The sequence below is a fragment of the Rattus norvegicus genome, chromosome 1, assembly GCF_021556685.1.
Source record: "Rattus norvegicus strain SHRSP/BbbUtx chromosome 1, alternate assembly SHRSP_T2T, whole genome shotgun sequence".
NCBI classification, from domain to species: domain Eukaryota; kingdom Metazoa; phylum Chordata; class Mammalia; order Rodentia; family Muridae; genus Rattus; species Rattus norvegicus.
This window is the reverse complement of record NC_141534.1, coordinates 108,137,965-108,157,803: the sequence shown is the minus strand read 5'-3', so window position 1 is coordinate 108,157,803 and position 19,839 is coordinate 108,137,965. Positions and strand designations below refer to the sequence as shown.

At 52.2% G+C, this 19,839-nt stretch overlaps 2 protein-coding genes across 5 annotated transcripts in view; one reads left to right on the top strand and one right to left on the bottom strand.

Annotated features, from left to right (window-relative positions):
- Positions 1 to 2,746, top strand: part of Sergef (secretion regulating guanine nucleotide exchange factor) — a 202,831-nt gene extending 200,085 nt beyond the window's left edge. For 3 of the 4 annotated variants that reach the window (XM_087576314.1, XM_087576329.1, XM_087576319.1), the window contains one exon: positions 2,373 to 2,746. In XM_087576314.1, the coding sequence (XP_087432440.1) occupies positions 2,373 to 2,677 (305 nt within the window). In that variant the 3' untranslated portion in view covers positions 2,678 to 2,746. The remainder of the gene's footprint in view (positions 1 to 2,372) is intronic. The other variant, NM_001400924.1, reaches the window with a different exon arrangement.
- A 4,915-nt stretch (positions 2,747 to 7,661) lies between these two features.
- The window catches only part of Kcnc1 (potassium voltage-gated channel subfamily C member 1), a 41,783-nt gene continuing 29,605 nt past the window's right edge, over positions 7,662 to 19,839 (bottom strand). The window contains 3 exon segments of the mRNA NM_012856.3: positions 7,662 to 8,782; positions 10,714 to 10,902; positions 18,063 to 18,996. Coding sequence (NP_036988.1) covers positions 8,718 to 8,782; positions 10,714 to 10,902; positions 18,063 to 18,996 — 1,188 coding nt within the window. The 3' untranslated portion in view covers positions 7,662 to 8,717.

Below are 19,839 nucleotides of genomic sequence, written 5' to 3'. Positions count from 1 at the left end.
GCGCTTGGCCCGTGCGAGGTGCCAAACTGGACCCTAAGTCGCTGGGCTCTTCCCCACTCCTCCCTGCTCCTGATCAGCCTGGTGAGGCTCCTGCCCAAACAGGGAAGGGGAGGGGTGTCATGCTCTCCGCGTGTGTTTCTGCGTCTTTCCAGCCAACCTGAAGATACGCATCTTCCCCTCACCCGAGCCCCTGACCTCCCTCCCAAGGAGGTAGAGCCCTCTCTTGAAACTTCCGGTGTAAGATTTAAACATTGGCATCATGGAAAAGTCAGTAATATTTCCTAATAAAGATGGGCTTTCGGTGTTTACGTGCTGCCGAAAGAATTGAACACAAAAGGCCGGTGAATTAGCCCGATATAATGGCAGGCACATCTGCACTCCACCTTGGGAGACGGACACAGGAAGATGGAGGTTCAAGATCACTCTTGGTTATATAGTGAGTTCGAGACCAACATAAACTTCGTGAGAACCTTTCCCCCCACCTCCACCCCCAAAAAACCCAAATCAGTAAATAGGGTCATAAATACATGTCCATTAAAAGATCAAGAACAAAATTTTAAGTCAAACTGAAAACGACAAGCACCAGGTCATGTAGCTTTTGGGTTTGAGCCCTCAAATGTTTTTCTATTAACGGACGTTGGGATGATATTAACTGAGCTGTGGGGGATTGAAGAAACCATATACGAAGATACAAAGTATCCAGGAAGCACAGCGTTTAGATCTACCAATTTCATTGGTAGTCAAAATACACATTAAAACAGCGAGACACCATTTTGTGTTCAAATTGAAAAGGATTTTTTAAAACCCAGGATGCTAATGAACAACGGTGTTGTGGGAGAGGGGCAGAGATGCCCACAGATAACCGACGTCACGTTCTAAGAGTATCCCGGCAGACCTCACACAGTCCTTGGGCATCTCCGTGATCGCCGTACCCACTGGCCGGGAATCCCTGTCCTACAAATCTAATTTGAGAAGGTAATTAGAGGGAGCAGCGGAGAGACTCACTCACAGAGCTCTACACGCCGTGCTGTAGGACAACGGAAAATTAGAGACAACCTGAGCATTGAGAATAACCCGCGGGTTAAGTAAATCGTTTAACCCTCAAAATGTGCAATTAGGCAGCCACTGTAAAGAAATTGTTTAGCAAAAGTCTCCATAAACAAAGTGAGGTGCCACACCCCAAACTTCTGGGAGAAGCCACGTGCAGTGCGTAGAACTAAGTCGTCAATAAGGAAAAGGGGAAAAAATGGAGGGGCGGAGAATGTAAACGTGTGATCCATAGAACCCAAGAAACCGCAGACTCATAAAGGGAGCTCGGTCCCATAACAGGATCTCAAGCTAAATGAGTGTGGTCAGCGGAGTGTCAGCGGTCTACAGGGAAAGACACAGAGGAACCCCTCTGCAAGATGTTCAGGGCAGCACTCTTCCTAACAGCAGCCATACTGGTGGTGGTGTATAATTTCATATTGCGTATTGGTATATATATTTGGTGGCAACAATGACTACTAAGGACTGATCATCCCAACTGTGTGGTTGAGTGGAAGGTGCCTTTACATAGGAGAGGGTATTGATAAGCTTGGTCTGTAAATATTGGCTCAGATGAATTTCTAAGTGTAAAGAGCAGGTCATGTAAAAGGTATGTATCAATGATGTTTTTAAGACAAACTAAATAAGTATACATGGTGTTTATGGACATACATACATGTACACATACATGTACATGCAAACATACTGGCTTCAAAGCAGTGGTCCCTGCAGCAGGGCGGAGAGCATAGAGGGAGGTCAGGCTTACACAAGATATTTTGTGGTTGTTTTAAGGAAAGGACTGAAATGCCTGTGGGAAAACGATAACTAATGTTCTGAGCTTAGGTTAGGAGACCATACATTGTTCTCCATGCTTTTCTGCATACTAAGGTATTTCAAACTTTCGGGTAGTTTTCTTAAGCGGGGAAGTTGGAATCAAGTTTCTCTGTATAGCCTAAGCCGGTCTGGAACTCAGCTCCCCAGAAGCTGGGATTATCGGCGTTTAACCGTGACGGTGTGTGGGAAGCAGTTACGGCTGCGGTGAGAAGCTGATGACCTGGGCCAGAGTAGTGGCAGCAGAGTTGGAGGGACGTGGGAGATACTGGAGTTGTTCTTGGTGGTGGGGTTAGCAGGGCTCAGTGATTGGTAGCCTGTGAGGAGTGAAAAGCCAAGGAGGAAATCTATAGATGGAGCATGAACAACTGGGCGGGGGGTGGCAGCATGGGGCACAGTGACTTGAGGGGGGCAGGTGAGGTGGCCATGAACATACCCTGTTAATGGCCACAAGCCCTGCTTTCTCCTGTGTGCACCGGGCATTAACAGTGATGTCTGTGCCCTCTCTCCTGCAGGGGACAAGTGCTGCTCCTGGGGCTGGAATGAACATGGCATGTGTGGGGACGGCACCGAGTCCAATGTCTGGACTCCAACTCCAGTGCAGGCCCTGCCGTCACCATCAAGACTCCTCCTCGTGGGCTGTGGGGCGGGCCACTCCTTGGCCTTATGTCAGCTGCCGGCACACCCTGCACCATGCCAGGATCTCACGGTTACCTGCCCACTCCCAGATGCCACAGAGACCACTGAATCTCAGGGTGCCGTGGACAGAGAGAGACAGGAAGGAGAGACCATTGGTGACTTCAACCCAAAGCCATTCTGACCTGACGAGAAGTTGGGGGTGGGGAGGCATGAAAGAGACCATTCAATAAAGTGGCTTATTCCAACAGAAGATTCCCTGGAGAATCCTTCTGATAGATTATGGGGTCAATAATCGTCCTGTCAGCTCGAGAGGGGGTCAGGAAGCCTTGATGCTGGGCAGGCCTGCAGGTGAGAACAAGGATCTGTTTGCCCAGTGCTCAGAGAGGACATCGTTTCTACTCAGCAGATGCGGATGAGGGGCTTCTCACTAAAGGGCATGCAAAGTGACAACATCAGAAGGAGGCTCTGGCCCTACATGATGTTCACCCCATGGCTGTGTTTAGGTCAGAAGGTGGAGGATTCTAGGTCACATTTAGAGCAGCACACACCTCCCCTCTGACTTGGGGCTTTATTTTCTGTCCAGGGCCCATTACTTTGCCTGTAAGGTACCGAGGCACCCTGCCTGGAGCCTCAGAAGGAAGGACATCTGTGTCTTTGAGACCAGGACCCAGGCAAAGGCTTTGGGTTGGGTACGGAGAGTGGAATGAGTAAGTGGAGAGAATGCAGGGCTTCTGGGAGGAACAAGCAGAGGAGACCCCAAGTGCAGAGAAGGCTGTCTGGAGCCAGGAAACTCTCAGAAGATTCGTAAGTCTTCCTCCAGCCAGATAGGGTTCTGGGGTCACTGTAGCAGACGGACTATATCATCTCAGAGCTGGGGTGTTGAGGCTCTGGTAGCTTCAGTGGTTACAGAATCCTAGGACATTAAAGCTGACTTCCCTTCAGCATAAAGCCTAGAGGCCTCCAAACTACACTCCCCAGAGCCTGGCATGGTGGCATATTCCTTAAATACCAGCACATGGTGACAGAGCTAGGTGGATCTCTGTGAGTTTAAGGCCAGCCTGGTCTATATAGCAAGTTCCAGGCCAGTCAGGGTCACATAGTAAGACACTGTCTCAAAAACAAAACAAAACAAAACAAAACAATGAAAAAGACCCAAAACCAACAGCTTACATCCTTCAGTGCTTCAGACATCTCCTTGCAGACTGGTGAAGGGGGCCAGGTAGACAGTGAGAAGCTTGCCCATCTCCTGGTTATGTTAGGCAGTGTTGGTTTTGCCTTTACGTTATGTGATGCGCTCTGCACGAGACTGTATGTAGTCAGTGGCTCCTTGAGAAAGTGTAGAAACTGCTGATCTCCTTCAACCATTGTTGTTGCTCATCAGGGGAAAATGGAGGCTAAAAGGGGGAGATGCACCTCATTCCTGGCCCAGGGCCACCCAGTCAGAGCCCTGAACCAGACGAGGGTGGGAGGGTGGGTGAGCTGAGTAGGAGTGGGTTCCCCTCAGATGGTTTGGAGGAAGTCTGCTCCAAACTCCTCAGGCCTGAGCCCAGACCTACAGCCCCAGACTGACCTGCAGCCCCAGGCATGAAGTCTTGCTCCTAGCACTGGTCCTAAGAACTACACCTTGCTCTTCACAACCCCACCTACCAGACCCAGAAGCCAGCAGTAACATTTGTCCTCTGATCTTCTCTTGCTAGCATGGCCAAGCCCACAGAAATAGAGCAGTCACCCCCAGTATGGCTTACTGGAGCAAGCTCAAGGTTACTGTCCTGTAGGCTGAGAGCCTGAAAGCATTCCCATGTGACCCATTCTACCTAGATAGTTTCCAGGCACAAGGAGCCAACACCATCTTGTCCGGAGGCGAGCTACCTTCTGTCTCTTTCAGTACGTGCTGGAGAACTCCACACCCTGAGCCTCCCATTCAACCGTGAGCCTTGGAGCCCAGTGCCCTGTTCATAGGAGGTAGACGTTTCCACATCCTGAACAGGATCAGCTCGTAGACGCTAACTGAGTTCTTTCATCTAGAGCAGGTGGGTCAAATCCTTCTAGAAGCAGGCGCCACGTGCAGGAAGGAATGGTTCCCTGCCCACCTCCTCACCTCAGCCACCCCCATTCTGCCCTTCCTGATGGCAGTGTGGACAGAAGGCATCCTCCTCACTCTGCTGCCAGACTCTGATGGATATAAACACCAGAGTCAAGGAAGGACAGTTGATAGGTGGAGGTTGTTTTTTTTTTTTTTTTCCTTCAGCTGGTAGCTGTTTGGTTTTCCAAGATGTTAACCAAGTCCCTTTTCTTGGCAGTCCATGAAGGAACCGGCGCTCAGTCAACTCTAGAACTAAGCAAAATGTAAATGAATGATCTTCTCTGTGTCCCCAGGGGTCGTTGGAGTGGGACGTTGACTGAGCGAGCTCTGAGGTCTCATCCTTGTCCACTCCACTTTATTCTGTTTACAGCTTTTGGAGAACCAGTCTACAGGTCTTGTGGACATTTGACACTGTCACTCCCCTCACCTGCTTAGGTTCATTGGGGTCACAGGAGCTAACCTGAGAAAAGCGCTCATTTAAAGAAAAATGTATTTTCAACATAACTTTGCCTTCATTCCCCACCCTTGCCCCTCATGGGAAGAAACACCCCCACTGTGTGTTTGCATTTTGTTTGGCCGGGCCCTGGAGTAAGTGTTGAAGACCCAGCATGCAGCAGCTGTTGTCATACCTACTTCCCACACCCACCCTCCCCTTCTGAACACGAATACCTGTCTTCCCTTGAGCCATCTTCCACCCTTGACTATGACAGCCTGGAGTCTGCTAGAATAACCTTGGATGGTGAGCTGGCTGGTTTTATGTCAACTTGACATAAGCTAAAGTCATCTGAGAGAAAGGAACCTCAACTGAGAAAATGCTTCCATAGACTGGGCTGTAGGCAAGGCTATACGACATATTTCTTAATGAGTGATTGACAAGGGAAGCCCAGCCCATGGTGGGTGGGGCCATCCCTGGGATGGTGGTTCTGGGTTCTATAAGAAAACAAGCCAGGCAAACCAAGAGGAGCAAGCCAATAAGCAGCACCCTCCATGGCCTCTGCATCAGTTCCTGCCTTCAGGTTCCTGTCCTGTGTGAGCTCCTGTCCTGACTTCCTCCGATGATGAACAGTGATATGGACGTGTAAGCTGAATAAACCCTTTCCTCCCCAACTTGCTTTTGAGCGTGGTGTTTCATTGCAGCCGTAGAAACCCTGACTAAGATGGGTAGCGTGGTGCCTAGGGAGTGAATCCAGGCCTGTAACTCAGAATAAGTCCTTTTCACCATGCCCAGGCATCGTCTACTCTGGGTGAGGAGACTTAGTGGTCCTTTGCAGTTAGCCATGGGAGATAGTGGGGATGAGTTGGAGGTGGGTGCTAAGTGTGACTGTCACAGCTTCAGACCTGCCTCCTGATTGGAGCACAGAGGTGGGTGGAGCACAGAGAGGACAGGTAGAGAAGGCTGGTGGGCTTCTGGACAACTAGCCAAGGGGGTATAAACTTCACCCATAAGGCAGCAAAAGTAGGGTTGACCAGCTATGAATCAGGAGAGATCTGGAACAGAACATAAAGTTCTGTCACAGCTGTGACACTCCACGAAGGAGGCAGGAGGTGAAATCCTAAGAGCCCGGGGTTCAGAATCCAGGACTTCTCATCAAGGACCAGCCCCATTAAGTCGTTAGTAGTCCAATATGAACTCTGGAGCTTCCGACCTGGAGTTCAGTTTTCACTGGGCTTTGCAGCTTTGGGCTTGTTGCCCCTTTGTACTTTATTGTCTTGGCTGGAATGTGGGGTGACTGGGTTATTCTGAGCTGGCATTGGGCAGTGTGTGTGAGATGCACCCTACACAGTAGACCCTCGGTGTGGTTCATTCCCGCTCTCTAGGAGGAGCTCCTATAGCCCTGTATTCCAGATGGCTTTGCGTTGTTCAGTAAATTCTCACCTTCCTAGTAGATTCCTGGCTTATGTCAACACTGACCTCAGAGGCCGTTCCACTTGTGTATCCTGAGACTCAGAAGAGGGCAGTGGTTAACCACTCTCAGTTACGGTGGAGCCTGGGTACCAGGAAGTTGAGGCAAGTTGTCAGAGGAGGCGAGAAACACGTAGGTAAAACTTCGCTAACCACCTTCAACATCCCACCAACCCATAGGATCACAGACTCAGGGTGTGCTGGGTGGTGGCAAAGAGACTGAAACCATACAGGGTACTGACACCTTTGTGCTGGTGGCCCTGAGCAGCATGTTGCCAGCTCTGACCTTATCTCTCATCTTAAAATGCTCCAAGATTGACGGCGTAGCCTTTCGGGACTCTTTGCACTGAACAACTCTGGAATCACCAATGGATCAGGGAGGATCAGATCCTCCATTCTACCCCACACCCAAACCTGCAAATGAAGGTTCTGGAACCGACTGTACCCTTTCCTAGGTGTGTAGGCTGAGAGGCCTATTCAGTGAGGCAGTCTCTAGACAAGGCCCTGGGAGCTGGCCAGGGTACCCAGACCTGACAGTCAGGCCCAAGGATAGCCCCATCAGGGAAATACCTCTGGCTGCCCAGGGCAGTGAGTCACTCTGACAAGGCCTCACATAGAGAGCCACCGAGATGAGTCAGAGAACCATAGCAGGTGAGCCCCACAGAGCATGTGCCAGACATTGTCAGGGCTTCGTTACTTCTGAGGTGTTGCTTCCTTCCCTTGACCCAACAGGATCTGCAGCCCTAACCTGCAGGGACAGCATCCTGAGAACCCAGCAGCACCTCAGCTTAGATGACAACAGTCGTAGCCACACCCACTTGGCAGAACAAATGGAGATACAGCTCGGAGGCAGTAAACACTCAACTCACTCCTTCAGATCAAAAGTCAGTTCTTTATTCCCAGGGCCAGGCCCGGGGAGGGAGGGGAGGTTGCTGTCTTTCCAGGAAATGTTGCAGTAAAAGCTCGAGATGTTGCATTTTTTTTTCAACTCAAGCATGTGTTTTTCAAAAATATCATCTTTCCCCCCACCACACGCACTAATTTTAGAATCAGACCAAAGCCAAGCTACTGTCCTCTGTTTCTGTTGGGAAAATACTATATTTATTCGAGATGCAGAAGCGTGTCTCTGCGAGCCTCCGATTGCTTCAGAAAAACAAATCTGCTTTAGACTAGACAGAAACCATGTTACAAAATTTATTTCATGCTCGAATCTCTTTGCATAACATTGGGCATGCAGTTTTTCTTTTTTCTTTTTTTTTCTTTTTTTTTTTTTCTTTGAGCTCTGAAGTACTAAATTGCATACAGTGTCGGTTTTCGCCTTAGTAAAGGTGGAGGGGAGGCGCCCCTCTGGTGGTCCTGAACTGGAGGGACTCTACATCCTGGCTTTAAAATGACATTGGAAAATCCATGTGGTGTAACTATGAACAATTTGTTATGAAACTTGGTCACACTGGAGCTACACACCAAGATGAGAGAATTGACCTAAACTAGCCGCTGTCGGGGTCTTGGGGAGAGGTCCATTGGGTCGCAAGCATGCCAAACGGAGGTGGAAGAGGGTGGCAGTGTGAATTTCCACAATCCTATTCGGAGCATAGTTCTTGGTTTTCCGAGCGAGAGGTGAGCTATGAAGGTGAGGTCAATGTGACCGATGACTGACTGCCTTTTTGGGACCTTTCCTCTGGGTCTCGTGTACAAAAAAGCAATCCACTCCCCTGGCCCCATCCTTAGTCCCTGACCTCCCCCCCCCCCCCGCACCCACTCCCGGAAATGTACAGGGTTCTACCAAGCGCCGTCACAGTTTGACTCCGACACTACGTGTCAAAGAATGCTGGAAGAAATAAGAGACTCTTGCTTTTCTCTGGTTCTCGGTGGTGGTTAGAGTGAGCATACAGTCACAGCAGGGGCTGGTGGGGTTGGTTTAGCTGGGTTTTCTGTTTAACTTCATGCAAGTCATGCTAAGGCTCCCCTTGACCCCCCCTCCCCAAATAAAAGGTAACTTCTAAAAAAAAAAAAAAGAAAGAAAAAGAAAATCAAAAGAAAGAAGGGCGAATCCTCTACGGTCAGTTACCGTGGGCCGTAGAAAAAGCTACGTCCGTCTTAGTACAATGCCCGGGGCCACTCGGACTCGTCCGGCAAACCTGCATGGCGTGAATTTACTCTGTCCGAGGGTGAGGAGGGGCTGCAGGTCCACCCAGATGCTTAATAGCCACCAGTGTCCTCGGCCAAGCCGCCTGGTCAAGTCACTCTCACAGCCTCTGTCGGCATATACTTAGCAATGACAGGGCTTTCTTTGCAAAGATCTGTATGTAGAGAATACAATTAACACTTGAGCTCCTCTTCTCGCTTTCCCCTCCCGCTCGCTCGGTGCTTAGTTGTTAAGGAAGGAGGAGGAGAGACTGAACAGCCGCATGCAGAGGCAGGCAGGTTCTTCTCCAGCTGGCTTGTTTCCCATGCAGCGGACCAGCCTAGCAGCCTCTCTCTCTTCCCTCCTGGGGGGGGAGGACAGGTGAAGTCCCTACTTCTGCTCTGCACCTGCAGACCTAAAGGGCTCCGAATCAGCCAGAGCAAAGCAAGTTCTTGTTGCTATCAGGAGCCATGAGAGCCGGGCTGGATGGATACGGATGGGGCCTTCACCCTTGGTGCCTCCCAAAGAGTCCAGCACCCAAGCCCGGGTGGGTTCTGAGACTGGGGATCACCTATGGATGGGGGTTGTACTTCCTAGAACTACTAAGAAATGGGGGGGGTAGCTTCTGTCCCACATCCCCTCGACTTCTGGAAGCACAGTAGAGACATTCTGTTGTCTTGGGCCACACCGACTGATTCAGCAATCAAGACAAGGAGTCAGGCAGCCCCATGGGACCTTGCTGGGCAGGGCACAACCGTGGAGACAGTTTCTCCCTACTCTTCAGGGTGGCCCCTGCTCCTGGGCATCCTACAGGCTTTACCTGGGAAGAAGCCAGTTGCAAAGAGAGCAGCAGCCCCATCCGTGCCAAGGATGGGGCTCCCGGCAAGGCTGGTAGCCCTCTGCCATGCAGCACCATGCAGGGAGCAGCACACCGCGCTGAGGTCCAGGGGACCTCAGGCAGGGCAAACAAGCAGAGACCAGCCTGAATGAGACAGGTATAACTAAGCCACCACGTGCCACCCGAAGGACTGTCCCTCATCTTGGTGGGGGCTACCTCTCCTCTTCTAGACCTGCCTTTGATTCTCGAAGTCTGTTGTTCCCCTTGTGTCTGACTTGACCATTTCCAACACTAGTGTAGTCGACAGAGACCCGGGACTACACACCAGCGGTTACTTTCAAGGTTTTGACTCCCCTCTGGCCCGCCCTGCTCCCTGTCGTTGGGTGTCTGTGTGAGCGTGAGGTGCACAGGAACATGCATGGACTTCCCAGCTAGTCTGATGCCCTGAGAAAGGCCCAGGCCAGTGCCTGCAGCCCTATGTGGAGTGTTCTGAACTCCTCCCCAGGCAGCCCGTGCTAAACCTCTCCAAATCCCAGCTGTAAGAACACCGCTGGCCAGAGCTTTCACCCGCCACAAGGGGGTGCTGACTACCCCTGGGGCAGTAATAATGAGCTCTGGCCATGGAAAGAGCTATACAAGTTCTGTTGACATACCTCATCTTGGCAAGTTCTCTGTCTGCCACTCCTCATATTCTGGCTAGCACACAGCTTACCTCTGCAAGCATAGTGACCTAATCGCCCAGTTCCTAAGCCACCTTTCTCTGAAGCCTCTCTTCCCACTGCCCTGCCGTTTCTCTTTAAAGGATACTTCTTCCATAGACGAACTTTAGACTAAACTCGCAGGATGTGGCTAAGCTGAATAGTCCTCCACAACTAGAGGCTAGGAGAGAACACTTTACCTTTAGGACGTGTTCTGCCCCATGGGAGAAATCTGAGGGAGCTGAGCCTCCCCCTGTCTCCTTGAGTACCCCCTTGCCTTGGGCTTACAGACCACGGTCGTCAACTCTGGCCAAGACCCTTCCTACCACTTAGCTGAATACCAGCCTGCAGCTGCCTGGCCCTCAGCTTCTCTCTGCCAGCTTGCTTCCATGCCCCTTGGAGAAAGAACTCTGACCTCTAGAGGCCAACCTCCAGGGGGACTTCCCCCCATTACCCCTTCAGTGTGCCTACCTACCCCTCAGCACCCCTTGCCCGCCGCCCTACCCACCCATCTGCGGGAGCGCAAGGCGGGCCCGGCCAATGCAGAGAGCTCCGAGATCCTCTACATACCCTTTCTCATTCCTCCACCAGGCGGGCACGCGTACTCCCCGGTTGATAAGAGGAAGCAGGGTCCGTATCTCTCGCGGGTGCCCGAGCGGGTAAAGGGCAGGCCCTCATCGGGAGTGAGGGCCTGGTCTATGTGGGGGCAGTCTTCGTTCGCCAGCGCGGCCTTCGCCACCTCCCCATTCAGTTTGGAATCTTCAAACATATAAGCAGAAGCTATTGAGACACTGAAAACCATTTAGTGAGAGGGGGTGACAGGCCGAAGGTGGGGCATTCGACAAACGACTTCTCGTTCCTGAGGCAAGAACAGTGGGTGGTCCATGGAGGAGGGTGCAAGGCTGGGGTGGGCTACTGACGATGTAGGGAAGAGAGAGAGAGAAAGAGAGGGAGAGAGACTCCTAGGTTTGCTCAAAGTTTGCAAAAAGATGAATTGGTGATGGGCCTGGCGTGTGGTGCTGGGGGCAGGCCCAGGGCCCAAGGCAGCGTTAATGAGACAGAATGATATGGTGTATTCATGGGGAGAGGATCAGACACACAGCTCAGGGAGAAGATAGACAGACAGACAGACACCCAGAAGGGCAGCCTTTCAGACCCCTCTGCTTTAACCAGCACCAGGCTGCTTCCCAGCAACATTCAGACCCCACCTGACCTCCTCCACTCCTGCCCACGCAGCTCCCATTTTATCCTTTGGTTCCTGGAATATCCCCTCCCCCAAGTCTGATCACTCAGCTTGCCACCCACCACTCTAGGTAGGACCCAACTTGACCATTCAGATGCCCCTGGCTTCTTCTCTGTCCCCACAAGGACCAAATCTGGTACCTCTATGACTTTATCCCATACAGACAAAGCTTACTCATACCTTCTATCCTGTCCCGACGGGGACATGGTCTGGTCCCTTGGATATGCCTTCCCCCCTATAGACTAGCCTGGACATGCATTTTACACTGTCCCCCAAACAAACCTTATTTTACCATGCTTATGCTCCAGAAAGACTAGACTGGCCACACCTCTGTTCTGTCCTTACAGGAACCCAATCTGGTCCCTCTGAGACTGTACTCCATACAGACAGCTTGATCACACAGCCCTCTGAAACTTTGTCCTATACACAGACAAGCGCTGGCCACACCATACTGTCTCCAAAGACCCAACCATGTCCCTTCCATCTCACGTGCCCTGCACAGACTAGGCCTGGTCATACATTTCATTGCCCCCATAGGGACACAACCTGATTGCTCTACCCCATCATTCCTGCAGATTAGCCTCCAGTGTCACCCCACAGACCCGATCAGACCGTCCCATCTGCTCTGTCCCCATGCAGACATACACGGCTGCCCACACACACCAAGGAGCGCTTCCACAGACCACGCCAGGGGACCCGGTCGCTTGCACAACAAAGACATAGGTATGTGCATGAGACTGCGATCGCTGGACAGCGATGTGGAAGGGGCTCACATTCCCGTCCTTTCCACCAGCATCGCTGGCAAAGCAGAGCAAATGGATGTGCGGGAGACGACAGACTCTGATGGCCTTGGATGGGGGAATTTTTGAGGCTTGGCTTCTGCAGTAGCTTAAGAAGGAACCTGGAAAGGGGTCTCAGGGGAACATATATGTTGGGGGCTGGGGGCTAAATGTGGCCACAGCCAAGCACCCTGGCCCTCCTAACTTCAAGAGCAAAGATTTGGAGACCTTCAGCACCTGGCAGTGGTGGCTCTGACTGAGCTTTGTCCATCATCTCTGTCCCTCTTGGGGACACTGCTAGGGTAAAACCCAGTCGAGCACTGCACCTATGGGGGAAGCCTCATGGGAGAGCCCTCTGGTGAGGGAAGAAAGCAACCTGGGGGATGTACTAGGGGAGGCTCTCTGAAAGAAAGCTACAGGAGACTCCCAGCTCTGTCTGACCCTCTCCCATGATCCTGGTGACATCGTATGACTACATTCAGGAGTGATCCTTCCGTGTGCACGCACACATGGCATGCACGTGAGTGGGATCGCCACCCGTGGACATCAATAGCACTAAAAAGAGGCAGTCAGTCAAAAGAGAAATGGACCAATCAGGTTTATTCGTAAAGCAAATCCAAAAAAAAAAAAAAAAGGTTTCCCATCATAATTTTGGAACTTAAAAAAGTCTGTCGTACAAGACGGCAAGGCATTTCACGTACAGTGCATTCCTTGAAGATCCCAGGGCCTTCGATCCTGATTGACTCTGAACCAGAAAGGCCAGTTACTACTAGGGAAACTCTGGCACCATGTGACAAGCTGGGGTCTGCCTAGCATACGGGGCATGTCTGTGGGACACATATGTGCCCGCAGACATGCGTATTCTCCCTTACGTTCCATTTGGCTCTTGTCTCCCTCGTGGAGGGTTTGTGGGCTGGAGGAGGATGCTGGCGAGATGAGGGTGTGGCATGGTGGGGAAGGGAGGGTTGGAAGCTGGGGTCCATGTACCTATATGGGGGAGATTGGTGGCTTCCAAGAGCATCTTCTCCAGCCGACAAAGATGCTCTTGAGTGGGTGTCCACAGCCCGCTCTTCTTGTCCAGAGAAGGGTCAAACAGTGACTGCTCTTTCCTGTCTCTGCCTCAATAGAGACAGTGCAGTCTGAGATCCCCTCCTCTGGCCCTGGGTCTCTGCCTACCCGTCTCCTGCCCCTGGGGCTCCCACCTTAAACTGTAAAGAGTTTGAAAGTGGGGCAGTCTCTCTGGGGGGCCAGGGGCAAGGGGCAACCATCTGGGATCGAGGGGAACAGGATGACAGTCAGGTTCCAAGATAACCCTGGAACCTGTGTTTTCTTTCAGTCTCAACCTTGAACAGGGGTCTATGGCCGAGTGGCTGATTTTTTTTTATCTGCAATTGAAGGTGCTCTCAGCAACCAGGCCATTCACTTCTTGTCCCAAACTCTAGTGCAGATGGCCAGAAGAGAGAATAACCAAAGAGGGTCAAGTGTCCAAACCATGAGAAAGCTCAGAGTCCCCGCCTACCTGCCCATCTCTCCTGACAGCTAGGTTTCCTACTCGCTTTCAGAGAGCTGGGCCTGCCTCCTTAGCCCAGAGCCCCAGGACACCGTCCCCCCAGGCCTGCGATGATGGAATGGTGACATGGTCAGTGTCTCAGAGATGGTTTCCAGGCTTTGAAATGAACTGAGATGAACGACTGTGAGAGGGTCATTTTTTTAAAACTTTGGAGCAAGGAGAACCTATGTGACCAGGCCCTCTGTCAGTAGGCTGGCTCTTCGGACATCTCTAGACTCTTCTGATGTACTTACTGTTCACACCAGCAGCGGGCGCCACCAGGCGCACGCAGGACTGGATTAGGATTACGTGGGCTGGGCATTGCCTTGGGTTTGTCCCAAAGGGGTCTGCCCACGGACTGCTAGGACTCAGGGGAAAACATCCCAGGCTAAAGAGGGACAAACCCGTGAGAGGCACGGCCATGGGAACCAGCACGCCCATGCAATAAAACACAGAAAGAGAGACATGATTAGTGGGAGGGAGGGAGGGAGAAGAGAGAGGAGAGAGGAGAGAGGAGAGAGGAGAGAGAGAGAGAGAGAGAGAGAGAGAGAGAGAGAGAGAGAGAGAGAGAGAGAATATGAACAACACAGAAAAGAACACCCATGCCTGGCCTTCAAGGTCATCTCATTTCTCTTCAGATCTCCCTTTACCCATTGGCCAGTGCAAACTCCATCCTGGGTCCATGTTGCCAGGCCTACCTTGATGCTGGATTCTCTCTGGCCACCTGTCCTACTCCATCAATTCTGCCCCCAATTTTGCCACCTTCCCCACCACCCCACAGTCTAGCACTAGTCCCAGGGAGCCACTGTAGCCTAAGAGAGGACAGCTGGAGGGCCCAGCAATAAGGGTTTTGGATTCTGGTGCTCAGAAAAGAAACTACTTGCCCAAAGGCCACCTGAGGCTGTGGCAGTAGCTCCTGCGGGCGGGTGGGCGGCGGGAGTGGGGCGTCTCTGATACTGAGCTTTGGTTCTACACCCACAGGCAGGATAGGAGCCAAACCTGCCTCCTGTATCCCTCTGTGTCCCTTAACCGGGGACCTGTAACCCTGGGACCCCACACCACAAAGGTCTGACTCATCGCAGGAGCAAAGATAAGACGCACAAGAAGACATGGCAGGACAGAGGGGACAGCAGACACTCCAAGCTGCCCAGAGTAAGCGGTTGGCCCCACTATAAGCAGGGGTGCGTGGTGCGGGGGGGGGGACTCCTTCTGGGAGGACAGCAGGGAGCTCAGTCCCTGACAATCCTTCCCCATGCCTCCCAGGTCATGGCCAGGTGAGACCTGAACCCTTGGCAGCTCCTCAGGACAAGATCCCACAAATATTGAGGCCACTCAAGCCATGGCCCAAAGAAAGAGATCACAACATCCCTGGGGACAGACAGACAGACAGACAGAGGCTTCACTGAGAGGTGGAAGTTAGGAGCTGCTGGCACAGCTGGAGCCCAGCATTCTAGCTCAGTCCCTATCCCAAGAGTTAGAAATGAAACTAGAGAAAGCTCTGTTTGGGGATTTGCTTGACTGCCTCTGCTGAAGGACCCTACTGGACCTCATCTCATCTCCCACATTCCCATCGGGCCTAGTCGCTACCCATCCATCTGCTTCCTTACTCTCTGACTTCTTCCAGCTCATGCCCATCCAGCTGTAGAAGAAATAAAGGGGTTAACCAGGAAGGGAGCCTGTGGTATTGGGTGGGTGAAGACGAGCTCTGGGGGCTTCATATGCTCCCCCAGTAAATAACCCTGGTCTCATACACCAGCATCTGAGGTGAGCAGTGTTTCTGGTGAAAGACAAGGCTAAAGGTGGGACTGGAATCTCAGAGCCGAGGGGTTGGAGAGCTGAACATCAGAACAGCACCAAAACGGCAAGGGAAAGAGGCGTGTGCGTGTGCGTGCATGTGTGTGTGTGTGCATTTGTGTGTGTGCATGTGTGTGTTAGAAAGATGAAACTTGACCTCAGAGAGCTAATCATAAGACTGCCCAAACCAGAGATCTCCGAATTCCTGAAACCTGGGCAAGGATGAGGTGTCTCCCAGGCAGGACTGCTAAGGCTCAGCAAGGCTAAGGAACCCAGAGGAAATTTTCTAGGAATTCGTAGGCTTTGTAGCTCTGCTGCCACATGAGGAAAGGGCTACCGTCCTTAGGATTAGCTCTGTGTGTGTGTGTGTGTGTGTGTGTGTGTGTGTGTGTCTGTGTGTGTGTCTGTGTGTGTCTCTGTGTGTGTCTGTGTGTGTCTGTGTGTGTGTCTGTGTGTGTGTATGACTGTGTGTGTGTATGACTGTGTGTGTGTGTGTCTCTGTGTGTGTGTGTGTGTGTGTGTGTGTGTGTGTGTGTGTTGTCCCCAGAACATGGATAATAATGTCACTGTCTGGGTGTGCAGAGGAATCCGGCTAGAGTGAGCCAAGATCATCAATGGACTGACCTGGGGCTCCATTTTAGAGCACCAAATCCTGACTGACACAGTGTTGGGGAAGGTGAGTCAGAAGGGCCGAGGAGGGTCATGTGATAACCCTCAGGCTGAGCACTTCCTGCTGGGGCCCACAGTGGACCTGCGGAGAGGGTAGGCCATCCAGAGCTGGGGAAACTGTCCTCGCCCTGGTAGTGGCTCCTGGGGTAAAATGGCCAGCTAACTCAAAACAGAAGGATAGGCCTGGGGCTTCCCAAAAACAGAGACATGGCTTGATCAGGAGCCTATCTCTACCTCAGGGCCCCCGTCTTCCCTACCCCAAGGTCGAACACAAGCTACATTTTGCTTATGTACCTGCAGGAATCTCAAGAAGGAGAGGGAAAGGGATGGGTGAGAGGACTGGACAAAGAAGTAGGACTTGGGGCATAGCTTAGGCTGCCCCAGCCAGTAGGATAAAGGACTGGGGTGGGAGGGGGAACCCAATAGCACACCAGCAGCGAAGGATATCAATCATCCACTGAGAGAGGCAGCCCAAGGAAAGGGAGCCGTCCTCACCTGAGGCTGAGCTACCTTGCAGCCCCCTGCCAGACCCAGGCATGGGGTGCTCTTCACAGACTAAACGCATCGAACAGCACACATCAACCCCACACTCACCCGGTACCTCTGAGCTCAGTGCCGTCCTTCTTCTCTGGATCATCTGTTCCTTGGAGACCCCTGTCTCCTCAGAGTTAAGTCAATGGGATTCCATGGGTAGAGGTAGACTATGGGTTTTCATCTTCAGACCAGAGCCCCATGGTCAACTTTATGTGCTATGCGCAGGTTCTCATAAAACTGAGATAGTCCCATAATGAGCCACTAGCCATGGAATATGAGAATATATCCCTCGGTGACTAGTATTGTTTTACCCCCGCCCCCACCCCCACCCCCATCTCCCAGTGAATGTGTGGGTAAGTGGTTGGGATGTCTTATATTGCTGCTGCTGCTGCTGCTGCTGCTGCTGCTGCTGCTGCTGCTGCTGCTGCTGCTGCTGCTGCTGCTGCTGCTGCTGCTACAGTCCCTACTGCTAGGTGTGGGGACGACTCTCAGTGGTGGGAGGTTGTTGCTGGTCCATAATGCTTTCGTCTAAGCTGCCCGGGATGTGGCCCCTCTCTAGTCTTTTGCTCACCAGCCGCTTCTATCAGAAGGTCACCAGAAACTCCCACTGGACCATCAACCCAAACAGACAACGTGAAAGCCAGAGTCACTCCAACAGGTTCCTAAAGATAAATGCTAAACTCTACAGTAGTGGCAGAGAATGAGTTGGTTCGGCATGCTATGGGGTGAGTAAGCTTGTCGTGGAAGGCTAGGGGCGACTCCTAGCAGAGACCTGGAGCTGGGTAGCGGGCCAGCGTCAGGGCAGGAATCTACTCAGCTAAAGAGACAGGTTCTGCCAGGGCTGAGAATCCTGGCTACCGCCTTTTTTCAGGGACCCAGCTGCCAGACCTCACGTACCACTCTGCCAGTCTACACAACCTGAAGGCACGCATGTTAAAGACCAGACCAAAAGGCTGTATGGTGTCCCACTCCCTCTGTCCCTGCCTACCACTGGGTTAGTAGCCTGCCAAAGACTTGTGCCTGACTCCTTCCAACCAAGCAGCAGCCTCTAGGCTTCTGCTAAGAGAGTCCTCAGCAAGCTTCCTTGGGGTCGTCTCTTCAGAACTCATGAGACCAACCACATCAACCTCCTTACCCAGGGCCACCAATGAGGTTCCTCTAGCAAGCTCTTGCCTTCCAAATTTGGCCGCCCAGCATCTCCCTGGGGGTCCCAGGCTCCACACCTCAAGATTGGGCACAGGGTCCTGGGTCGCCCGTGGAACTAAGGAAGCAGTCTGACTGAATCTGGAATCATTGCTACAGGGGGCAGAGATGAAAGGTCAGATTGACATGCCTCTAAGAGGTTTCCTACCTGCTCTGTTAATTTCTAAAATTTCTTCCTGGGCCAGCGGACATGTGTCACTCTGAGTACTGTGGTGTGGAGAGTTTACGACAGATTTACAATAATTGGGAGATCCCAGCTGTGGTGGCCGCGGAATATGCTTCTTTTTTTTCTTTGGTAGTTTCTGCTTAGCCATGGCTAAAGAGTAGTACATCCCAAAATTGTTCACGATGACGGGCACCGGCATGGCAATGGTCAGCACACCAGCCAGGGCGCACAGTGCTCCCACCAACATCCCAGACCACGTCTGAGGATACATGTCTCCATAGCCCAGTGTCGTCATGGTGACCACAGCCCACCAGAAGCCGATGGGGATATTTTTAAAGTGTGTGTGTTCGCTGGCGCTGGGGTCATTGGGCTGTGCCCCTATCCTCTCAGCATAGTAGATCATGGTGGCAAAGATGAGCACACCCAGGGCCAGGAAGATGATAAGCAGCAGGAACTCGTTGGTGCTGGCACGGAGCGTGTGGCCCAGGACCCGCAGGCCCACAAAATGGCGGGTCAGCTTGAAGATACGGAGGATGCGCACGAAGCGCACGACGCGCAGGAAGCCTAGCACGTCCTTGGCAGCTTTGGAGGACAGGCCACTTAGGCCCACCTCCAGGTAGAAGGGGAGGATGGCCACGAAGTCAATGATATTGAGGGAGTTCTTGATGAACTCCACCTTGTTGGGACAGAAGACAACACGCATGAGGAACTCGAAGGTGAACCAGACCACGCAGACACCCTCGATGTAGGTGAGGAAGGCCTCCGTCTCCGCTTCCCGGTAGTACCGCACTTGTGTGCCATTTCGAACGTTCTCAATTTCTGTCTTGTTCACGATGGGGTTGAAGCGCTCGTGGGTCTCCAGACAGAAGGTTGTGATGGAGACCAGGATGAAGAAGAGGGAGGCAAAGGCCACGTACTGTGGGTGAGAAACACAGGGTGTCAGAGTAAAGGTTTCCCATTCAGAGTGGAAAAACCTGGAGTGCCTTGCAGGTCCAGGCAGGGTGCCATATCAGGGGCAGGCAAAGCACAGAGCCCCTTCACTCCAACACAACCTAAGAGGACATGCCACGTTATCCTCCTCAGAGCCTGGGGGGCGGGGCTGGGGTAGGTGCTGCTGCTGAGCCTGGATGGCAAAGCCTGCATCCTTGTTCACTTATGGCTCCTTCCTGGCTGCCGGTCAAACGGGGATGCCGTAGGGTCCAGTGGAGCCACAAAGGAGAAGGAGCCTGGCTCCGTTAGGGTTGACTGTCACTAAATACAAATACTCTCATGAGAAACAAAAACAACAGGGAAAAAAAATCCTCAAGAGTTTGTACTGTGTTAAGCCACTGAAATCTGAGGTGTTTGTCATGCTTGGCTACACTGACTGTGACTCTGGGGCTGGCATGTACAGAGAAGTACAAGGAAACCGCTCTACTGGAATCCGACTCCCAGAGGATTCCCGGGAGAATTCTATTTCCTTTGACTCCCGTCTGTTTACTTGAAGAGTGCCCCCACCCACCCCAATCAGCAGCAGATTGCTTTAGCCTTAGTGTGGGTGGACACAGGTACCCTTCCTCTATTCCAGGGGTGTGCTCTAGGAGTCCCTGTATTGCTTGGTTGGGTTAACCAAGACTATGGGGCCTGGAGCCCAACTTGGCAAAGGATCTGGGTTCCAAGAAATAAGTGGCTCTTCCTAACCATGTTCTGGGCTGCAGGTAGGGAGGAGGAGAAGAACAGGAAAGAGAGCACTTTAGGACACCAGCAGTCTTATGGGGTC